Genomic DNA, 10882 nt, shown 5'->3' with positions numbered 1-10882 from the left:
TTTTTTTTTAAATTAATTATTTAAAGATATTAAAAATTCGCAACAGAGTGAAGTTTGGCGAAATTAAGAACTAGTCCGCCATTTTTAATAAAATTCTCACTTCAATTTTTATTTCTTCGATTTTATTGAAATAAAAATTTACATTTGCGGGAAATCGATTTATTTTTAATTAATGCAATGGCAAGATTGTAAATATAAATATATATGTTTTTTAATCTAATGTCAAAAAAAGATAAACATTTACGGTTGTTAATTATTTTTAATTTTTCGTTAATTTTTAATAATCGCGCGGGAAATTTAGATAAAAAAAAAGTTACCGAGTATTGATTAAAATTAGTAAAGTTATTTAAAGAGCCGTGGATATAAGAAATAAATAGTTTGAATAAAAACGATTTATTGCCAGAAGAAAATAAATGTAAAAGGGGGTGAAAAAATATAAAGGGCAAAAGTACGCGGAGATTGCGCGGAATGGAGCCAGCTGGATGCTGCGTTAATGATCAATACTTTTCTCCATTTAATCTGTCATTCTGCTGTCAGACGTCTGTTTTGTAGACAAACTTTGTTATAAAATGGGATCGCCGAGTCATTTGTGTCATCGAAAGAACAAGCGTAACTATTTATTTATTTTTTATTTTTAAAAATAATTAAAAAAATTTTTAATTTATGTTTGAATTTTTTAGTGATTAATGAAATGGAAGATGAAACAATAGAAGACATCTCGGAGTCCGTTGATGACTTGAGAGAACGATTAGCAAATGTTAAGAGGATGATGAAGGAACAGAGTGGCTACACCCTGGGCGAACTCGCGGCCAAGAAGAAAGGAAAATCTGATGTTATAAATGGCGATTTATTGTCTTTGATTTTTGCTGGTGTCTTCTTTGTTGTTATGGGTGCTAGTTGTTGGGCTTTTTATAATCTTTATCGAGCTGTTCTCAAAAAGTTTCCTTCTCATCATACTGAACTTTAATTATTATTATTGTTATTAAAATTATTATGTTAAATTAATAATAATTCAATGTGTGGTTTTGTTGTAATGATATTTAAAAAATATTTAATGTAATTATTGAAGAAATAATATTTATAAAATTAATTCCGTTTCTTGTTTTTAATTTCTTCTTAAATATCATTTTTATTATTATTTTCATTTAATTAGTAATAATATTAATTAACTTTTATATAAAAAAATTTTTTTAAGCGCTAATTAAAAAATTTTTGTATTTTTTAAATACGCGCCGAAAAAGCGCGCCATCTTCCGGCAATTTTTTTTACTGTACTTATTGATTATAAACGTGCTTTCTAGAACACACCACACACTAATTTGCAATTTGCGTTAAATTACAACAAAATTCAAGTAACTAAATTAAAAAATGGGTGTTTGCAGTTTACTGAAGAATATTTACTACGATCCTTTTAAATGGTAAAAATAAATTCATTTTTATACTCAAAAAAAACTTGACAGTTTTATTAATTTTCTCAGACAATTATTGAGTTTTTGATGTTATACATAGCCTAAAAAATTGATTTCATTTATTAATAATTTTTTTAATGAAAAAATTTTGTTATAATTTGACTTTCATTGTTTAATTTTAGTTTCATTAAAAAATTAATAAATTTTTCTGAAAAATTTATAAAAAATAAAAGACTTGTCAAGTGTAAGATTAGTAAAAATATTTCAACACTTTTAATTTGAAAAGAAAATTTTTTCTACTTTTTTTTTATGATAGTTTGTTAAATTAAAGTGATTATCAAATCTTTGGTAATTTACAGTACTCACTAATTGTAATTATCTTCCAGGTCTCTAATAAAGAGTATCGCTATGTTTGGATTCGGTGTCGCCCTAGCTCTGGAATTCAAGGGAGTGGACTTCATGAACCCACCGGCATAATTTGACACTGCAGTCCTAGAAAATTATAATTTTTATTACAAAATTCCATTATGTAATAAAAATAATTGAAAAAATTACTGTACAGATGCATTTAAATATATTTTAAATCAAAACTAAAAAATTTATAGTTTAATATTTAGTTATGAGAAATCTGATTATTTTTTTAAGGTTTCATCGATGGAGAAATCATAAAAAAAAAAAAAAAATAAAAAAAACAAATCAAAATTTTACGCAAAGAAAATTAAAAAAACTATAAATGGAGTTTTTTCAATTATTCTTTTTAAAATTCTAATTTAATTAATTAAAAAATTGTAAAAAGTCTGCTGATTTGAGATCAAACATTTTTGAAAATTTTATTAAAAAATTTATTGCAAAGTAAATTTTAAACAATTTTTATGTAGAAATCGAAAAAAAAACTGCAAAAATAATTTTTATATTTCAATTTAATTAATAAAAAAAAAATATGAGTCAGCTGATTTATGATTCTGAAATCAGACTTGAAAATTTTAAGTTCAACGAAAAAAATTTGTAATATAAAAATCAAAAGAAAAACTGTGAGTGCAATTAAAAAAAAATTTTTTTTTCAACTTCTAATTTAATAAATAAAACAAAAATAAAAAATAGAAGTCAGCTGATTTATGACATTGAAATAGAACAGACAATTTTTAGAAATTTTCTAATAAAATAAATTAAAAAAAATTTTCCTCGTAGAAATTAAAAAAAAAATAAAACCATCAGTGCAATTTAAAAAATAGAAGTCAGCTGATTTATGATACTGAAAATTTTAAGTTTACTCAAAAAGTTTACTAAAAAAAAAAAATTTGCAATGTAAACATCAAAAGAAAATCGGTGAGTGGAATTAAAAAAATTTTTTTTTTAATTTCTAATTTAATAAACGTAAAAAATAGAAGTCAGCTGATTTATGACATTGTAATCAGACATCAGACAGTTTCTCAATCCTCAATTATTAATTAAAAAAACAAATAAAAAAAAAAATTCTCAGGTATAAATAAAAAAATTGCAAAACAAAAAATCATCAGATTACTAATTCCAGTTTCCAAAACCAAGTGTTAGTGCTTACCACAAAAAATAAATAAAATAAACAGTGACGTGAAACCCTAACCTCAAAATGACAATTAAATTGAGAGAAATCTGATAATTTTTATAATTTTTTTAACAAACAAATTATAGCAAGGAAATTTAATTATTTAGAAGCTTTGAAAAATTATAAATGAGATTTATATAAATAATTTTCTATGCCTAGTTTATCAAAAGATAGTCAAGTGTCTTTCATACCTCAAAGCATGTAATGCATCGTGTAAATATCCCTCATCATCGAATTGACAATTCCTGCAGCGAGAAAAAAAAAATGACACCTTATTTTCTGCGAAAGAACCACCAGTTGGTGTCGAGCTACCACCGGAACATAATCCTGTCATTATTCACGATAGTGACAAGTGCATTAACCTTGACAATAATCTACCACTTGTTCGGCTACGTAAATACCTCCAAGGAAGTGATCTACTCTCGAATTTCAATCGACGCAGAGACCTTGGCATCTCTTCCGCAAGTGACAGTCCCGAGATCACTTAAGTCATCGCCAAAGAACCTAACCTGCACGCACTTTACCTGCTTCAACGTGTACCGTTGCGGGCAGGAGGGCAGCAAACTGCTGATCTACGTGTACCCGGTGGAGAGTTTCCTTGACGAGGACGGTACAATAATAAACAACTTATCCCGTGAATTTTTGCAGATCCTCCAGGCGATAATCCGGAGCAAGTTCTACACCCCGGACCCGTATCAAGCGTGTCTGTTCGTGCCTTCAATAGACACACTGAACCAGAACAGGCTGAACGTCCAGGCAGTGGGCCGCGCGCTCGCCTCCCTGGAGTTCTGGAACCACGGCGAGAACCACCTGATCTTCAATTTAGTATCCGGCGTCTTCCCGGACTACAACACCAGCCTGGACGTCGACATTGGCAAGGCGATTCTTGCCGGCGCAGGATTTTCCACCTTGACTTTTAGGAACAACTTCGACCTGAGTATTCCAGTGTTCACCTCCAGGAACGCTCTGGTTCCCGGAACTGAGTCAGAAGGTAAGCACTTGATAATCTCAGCGCAAATAAACATAAACATCGCCTTCGAGCAGGACCTGCAGGACATAAACACCAACAACGAGATCCTGATCCTCCACCCGTGCCTGAACCACAATCCGATGAGCAGTTCAGTCCGCTGCAGCAACTCCAGGGTCTACAAGTACCCAGATGTCTTGACCTCGGGGATCTTCTGCCTGGTGATCCGCTCAGCCAGGTACGGACAAACCGTCCTGATGGACTCTCTCGCCGCAGGATGCATCCCGGTGGTTATTTCAGACTCTATCGTGATGCCTTTTGGAAATCTGATCGACTGGAGGCGCGCTGCGGTGTTTGTCCGCGAGGTTGATATCTTGGGGGTCATTTCTACGCTGAAGAATATTTCTGCGACTCGCATTGAGGAGCTGAGAAGCCAAGGTCAGTGGTTGTGGAACAGGTACTTGAATTCTGTGGATGCTATTGTCAACACCGGGCTGGAGATCATCAACGACAGGATTTTTCCCCAGGAAAGCAAGGACTATAATTACTGGAACAGCAGGGTCAGTTCCTCCCCGCTGTTTCTTCCGGTCACTGCGCCTAAGACTCACGGGTTCACTGCTGTCATCCTGACTTACGACCGAGTAGAGCTCCTGTTCTCGCTGATCACCAAGATTGCCCAGGTTCCGAGCTTGTCCAAGATCCTGGTGGTCTGGAACAATGTCAAGAAAGACCCCCCGGTCTCTGGCAGGTGGCCCAAGGTCAATAAGTCCCTCCAGGTGATCAGGACCAAGGAAAATAAATTGTCTAACAGGTTCTATCCGTACGATGAGATTGAAACTGAAGCTGTCTTGTCGATTGATGATGACATTGTCATGCTCACGGCGGATGAACTTGAATTTGCTTATGAAGTCTGGAGGGAGTTTCCAGATAGGATTGTTGGGTTCCCTTCCAGGACTCACACCTGGGACAATGAGACACAGTGCTGGAGGTATGAAAGCGAGTGGACTAATGTTATTTCTATGGTACTCACTGGCGCTGCTTTTCATCACAAGTATTGGATGTATTTGTATACTACCTCCATGCCTGGGGATATCAAGCGGTGGGTTGACGCACATATGAACTGTGAGGATATTGCTATGAATTTTTTAATTGCTAATACTACTGGAAAGTCTCCGATTAAGGTCACGCCCAAGAAAAAGTTCAGGTGTCCGGAGTGCACTAATACTGAAATGCTGTCCGCTGATTTAGCACACATGGCTGAACGAACTAGGTGTATTAATAAGTTTACTAGGATTTATGGACACATGCCGCTGAGGTCGGTTGAGTTTAGGGCTGATCCGGTTTTGTTTAAGGATGTATTTCCGGAGAAGCTCAAGAGGTTCAATGCTATCAAGAGTTTGTAATTTTTTTATTGTAAGTTTCAATATGGAGCTATTATTAATACTAAAATTTTTATCTGTTCATTTTTTGGATTTTTATAATTTAATTGTAATTAAAAAATTTGAAAAAATATGAAAATTAAGTTAGACGATATTTACAAATTTTAATAATTTATTTTATTGAAAAATTATTTTTAAAAAATTAAAAAAATTACAATTTTTCAAAAATATTTCTTCGTTATAATTTAATAAATAAAAAAAAAAAAAAAAGTAAAAATGTCGGCTAACTTTAGTATCATAAATTAATTCACCAGATATTTAATAATTTTAAGAATTTTTTTAACAAATAAATGACGGCAAAAAAAAAAAAAATTGACGTGTAGAAATTTAAAAAATTAAAAAATGTAATTTTTTTTTAATAATCTATTTGTTAAAAAAAAAATTAACAAACGATTGACTGCTAACTGTAATGTCATAAAAAAAAATGATGTAAATTTTTTGAATTTTTATAATAATACTAAAGTGAGCCAACGTTTTCAATTTTCTGGTTTTTTTTTTTTTCAATAATTAACTTATAACAAAAAAAAATTTTTTAAAAATTTCACTTATAGTTTTTCAAGTTTTTACAAATGAATTTTTCAATAAGAAAAAAATTCTAAAAATTTTTAGATGTTGGCTAATTTAATTTTCATATTTTTATAATTACATTATTATAATAATAAAAACATTTGACATTTAGAAATTAAAATAAAATTATTTTTATTATCAATTTGCAATAAAAATAAAAAAAAATTTCCAGATGTCAACTGATTTCAGTGTCATTTATTATTATATAACGCTGAAGTTGACAGATATTGAAAATTTTTTTGGAATTTTATAAATTATTAAAAAAAAATTTAATTAAAAAGTTTCACATGTGAAATTTAATAAAAATTACAAGTGAAAATTTTTAGAAGCATTTTTTTTTATTGTAATTAATTTGTTAAAAAAATTTTTAAAATTGACAGCTGACCGCTAACTTCAGTATTATTAATTGATGTTGTTTTCTTTACAGGTATTCATCATAGTGACTATTTTAATCAAAGAATTAATTAAGTGAACAATTGAGGATTAATTATTGATAGTCAACAGTATATTTAAGCCCATGATAAGTTGTTATTCTTATTATTTTTATTATTATTATTGTTACTGTGCAGTGCGTGTAGGGATGCACAATTCCAAAAGAAAAATCGATCTCGAGAATCGCGATAAATTTTATCGAAAGAATTGATCCTTGATAAAATCGAGTGTGAAAGAATCGATCCACTGATAATCGATCGTTTGAATGAAGGCGTAATTTTCAAGTTTAAAGAATTCCATATCATTATAATGAACTAATTTAAAAATTAATATCGCTTATACTAATGCATTTTTAATTATTAAAATAGACATTCCTTCTAGATTGAAAATAATATTTTATTGCACTTAATAACAGTGAATTATAATTTTTTTACTAAATGCTTTCTAATATTTAAATGAGTTAATTAATTATTAATTAAATTAATTTAATTAAATATTAATACTGCTATTAAATATTAATCAAATAAAAAGTATTATTAGTTAAATGTATATTTTAATAAAAAAATAAATATTTTTTCTAGTTTCAAAAAGAATAATAAAATTATTAAAAGAAAGTAAAATTAAGTTTTTCTTATTAGAAATACCATTCCGCTGTTGGTAGGGATTTAAGGAACAATATTTGCTGTAAATGGTCAGCACTTAATCGATTTCTGATAGCATTTCCAATATGACTAGCAATAGAAAAAAGTCTTTCACACGGGACAGAACTTGCAGGAATCGTGAGGTGTTCTAAGGCTATCGATGATAAAACTGGTGCAGATTTTTTTTTCTCGGTTCAAAACTCAATTGCGTTTTCATCTTCTTGAGAAGGACTATCGATAAATTTTTTTCTAATACGATTATAAAAATTTTCAATGACACAGAATTTATTAGATATTTCACCATATTTGTATTTTATTTATATAGTAAATGAGTTAAAAAATTACACTTGTTGATTTGAATAATTTCTATAAGTGGGATTTTTTCTCATTTTAACTGCTACAATTAATTTGTTATAATATTTAAAAAAATGTTATCTCAATTTTAAAATCAAGTTTTTAAATTACTTAAAAAAACTTTCTTTCAAAATTCCCGGTCATCGTCGCCATTTTATTTTTAGACGATCGATTCCGACTCTGAAGAATCGATATGTCGATTCAACTTGCGGGTGCCTCAACCTAGTCCGAATTAATACTTTCGAAAATGTTGAATTTCTATGAAACTGCAGTCTCTGTAACAACTGAAATTACAAACGGAATATTTGTTGAACGTTATGTTTGATACAAAATATTCTTTTTAAACGTGTGAAATATCAAATAGTTGATTCGGGAAAACGTAATGTATAAAGAATATTCACTGTTAAGAACGTCATATTTCTGAAATGTAAAACTAATAAAAGCGTAAATATTATTAAATGTAATGTTTCAATATTGCGAAAGATTCTAAGCGTGAGGTTTCATCAACGTAAGCCCTGATAGCCAGCGCTTTCTCAGTAAGTGTTGACTTCCAGCAGTTACGGTTAATTTATACATCAAGTTGGCGGTAATTCTTCTCTCAACAACAGTTGTAAGCAAATTGACGGAAATCTACGGCCGCAACTTGAATACAAGTTAACAATCAAACTTGTAGTTAAATTTCTTTTCAACTTTACTACAATTTGAAGGAAATACTTGTACAGCAAGTTTTGACGTCTATTTGCAGAGTAAGTTATAGGTAACTAATAGGTAATCGCTCGCTTTGCCAACTCTTTCCGTCAAGTTTGCTTCAAATTGCGGACGTAGATTGACAGTAAGTTATAGATAAGGTGGCTATCAGGGAGGGTTCTAAAAAAAAATCAATTGACATTATCGACTGAAAAAAAAAAAATTCCAGTTGATATAGTAGATTTGTCATGATAACAAAAAATAAAATCTCAAGAAGAGAAGTGCAAAATATTATAATTTAAAAATAAATATATTAATTTTTAAGTAAATCTATTGTTATAGATGGTATTATTTAAAAAAAAGAACGAAAAATACTTTTTTAAATTTATTTATAAAAAATTATAATGCATATTCTTTATATAGTTTAATATATAGTTTTTCTTAATTATAAGATTTAATTTTTTTAATAGAGCTTATCTCAGATAATCTTAATTTAATAAAATTAAAAGTAGTTATTAAAACAATTATAAAGACTTTCATTTTAAGTTATTCATTAAAATGTTTGGCATAAACTGAATTTTAATATTAAATAATTAAGTCTAGCCAAAGAACTTCAGCACGGCAATAGGCACATTTAAAAACTTCGTTCGCTGCATACACTGTATTGACGTAGGCTTTTTGACACCCTTGACAAAACAGACAATGTCTGCAAGGGTTGTAGATTACATGCACGGGGGAATCTTCGTCTCTACACACACAGCATACATCAGAACCTAAAATTGTAAAAATTATTTTTATTAAATAGATCTCCATCAACAATGTCAGCATAAAATTTCTCTATGTCTCAGAAAACATTTGATTACATATCAATTTGGCAATAACACAGCTTTATTCCAGATTACTCAACTATGCGACATACTGTACTCCACTAAAATAATTGAATAACTTAAAAAAAAATTGTTACTATATATAGATATATAAATTTTAGAGAATTGAGTAAAGTTGACATTGAATAAAGCTTGAGAAACAATAGAGTTTTATTTTTTAAGAATGAAATTATTGAGTAAAGTTTTTTTAATTTACTTAAAGTAAACATATTATTCTATAAAGAAATATGAATAAAGATTTTTAAAATCGCGTCAACACTTCTAATATACTATTGGGTCAAGATATCATTGAATACACTTGGTACTGAGTGAACTTAAATTTGAATAAAGGTAGTGTCGAGTAGTGAAAGAATTGAGTAAAGTTTTTTTTTTTGTTAAGTTATTCAATTACTTTGGTGGAGTACAGTATGTCACAGCGTTGAGTAATCTGGAGTAAAGCTGTGTTACTGACATCAATTTCTCTGTATCAAAATCTGTCAGCGAAACAATTCTCAGAAAAAAGTCTAAGCGAAACAACTCTCAGAAAAAAAAAAAAACCTTAGCGGTAATACTCTCAGTAAGATATCTCTCAGAAAACAAAAGCAGTATTTGTTGCTAAGTTCATATATTTCTTTATTAATAAAACAATAATAAATATTTAATAAAGGAAGGCATAAATTTAGCAATAAATACTGCTTTTATTTCTGAGAGATATCTCGCTGAGAGTTGTATCGCTGAGGCTTTTTTTTCTGAGAGTTGTTTCGCTTAGACGCTTTATTCTGGAGTAGTTTCGCTGAGAGATTTTTTATGTAAAGAAATTTATATATAATAAATTGTTTTTTAAAACATTTTTAATTAAACTTGTTTCATGCAAAGATTTTCTTCTGAGGGATTTTTAAATGTACACAAATTTTATGTAGAGATGCTCTGGACCCAAATTTCAGATTAACTAAATAATTTAACTTTAAGTTCAAGATAAATGAGATTAACCGGATAGTAAATTTCGTTTACTTTTTAATCTTATTTTGTTTCATTATTTAAAACTAATTTTTGAGCGTTCATTGTGATCTTTAAGGTTGTTCAGACATTAATGCGACATAAAATTAATATATTTATTTTTAAATTATAATCCCTGACAGCCAGCGCTTTCTCAGTAAGTGTTGACTTCCAGCAGTTACGGTTAATTTATACATCAAGTTGGCGGTAATTCTTCTCTCAACAACAGTTGTAAGCAAATTGACGGAAATCTACGGCCGCAACTTGAATACAAGTTAACAATCAAACTTGTAGTTAAATTTCCTTTCAACTTTACTACAATTTGAAGGAAATACTTGTACAGCAAGTTTTGACGTCTATTTGCAGAGTAAGTTATAGGTAACTAATAGGTAATCGCTCGCTTTGCCAACTTTTTCCGTCAAGTTTGCTTCAAATTACGGACGTAGATTGACATTAAGTTATGGGTAAGGTGGCTATCAGGGATATTTTGCACTTCTCTTCTTGAGATTTTATTTTTTGTTATCATGACAAATCTACTATATCAACTGGAATTTTTTTTTTTTCAGTCGATAATGTCAATTGATTTTTTTTTAGAACCCTTACGTTGATGAAACCTCACGCTTAGAATCTTTCGCAATATTGAAACATTACATTTAATAATATTTACGCTTTTATTAGTTTTACATTTCAGAAATATGACGTTCTTAACAGTGAATATTCTTTATACATTACGTTTTCCCGAATCAACTATTTGATATTTCACACGTTTAAAAAGAATATTTTGTATCAAACATAACGTTCAACAAATATTCCGTTTGTAATTTCAGTTGTTACAGAGACTGCAGTTTCATAGAAATTCAACATTTTCGAAAGTATTAATTCGTACTAGGTTGAGGCACCCCAACTTGCTCTGAAGAATCGATCTAAATAATCGAATCGACAA

The 10882-nt window shown here is 29.5% G+C and overlaps 2 protein-coding genes across 2 annotated transcripts; both read left to right on the top strand.

The window, feature by feature from the left end:
* The first annotated feature begins 268 nt into the window (after positions 1-268).
* Positions 269-1090, top strand: LOC141526857 (uncharacterized). Its single transcript, XM_074241999.1, has 2 exons — positions 269-609; positions 681-1090. Exons 1-2 carry the CDS (start codon positions 570-572, stop codon positions 965-967), a joined length of 327 nt encoding a protein of 108 aa, XP_074098100.1. The 5' UTR covers positions 269-569; the 3' UTR covers positions 968-1090.
* Positions 1091-2483: 1393 nt separating this feature from the next.
* Sotv (exostosin glycosyltransferase sotv) lies at positions 2484-6760 on the top strand. Its single transcript, XM_074241960.1, has 2 exons — positions 2484-5370; positions 6391-6760. The coding sequence occupies exon 1, from the start codon at positions 3195-3197 to the stop codon at positions 5358-5360; it is 2166 nt and encodes a 721-aa protein (XP_074098061.1). The 5' UTR covers positions 2484-3194; the 3' UTR covers positions 5361-5370; positions 6391-6760.
* Positions 6761-10882: the final 4122 nt, after the last annotated feature.

The sequence above is a fragment of the Cotesia typhae genome, unplaced genomic scaffold (genome assembly GCF_013202065.1).
Source record: "Cotesia typhae breed Kobodo isofemale line unplaced genomic scaffold, CoteBio_Ctyphae contig_36, whole genome shotgun sequence".
In the NCBI taxonomy this organism is placed as follows: Eukaryota; Metazoa; Arthropoda; class Insecta; order Hymenoptera; family Braconidae; genus Cotesia; species Cotesia typhae.
Note: the sequence above shows the minus strand (reverse complement) of the source record. Positions and strands in the feature narration are given on the sequence as shown.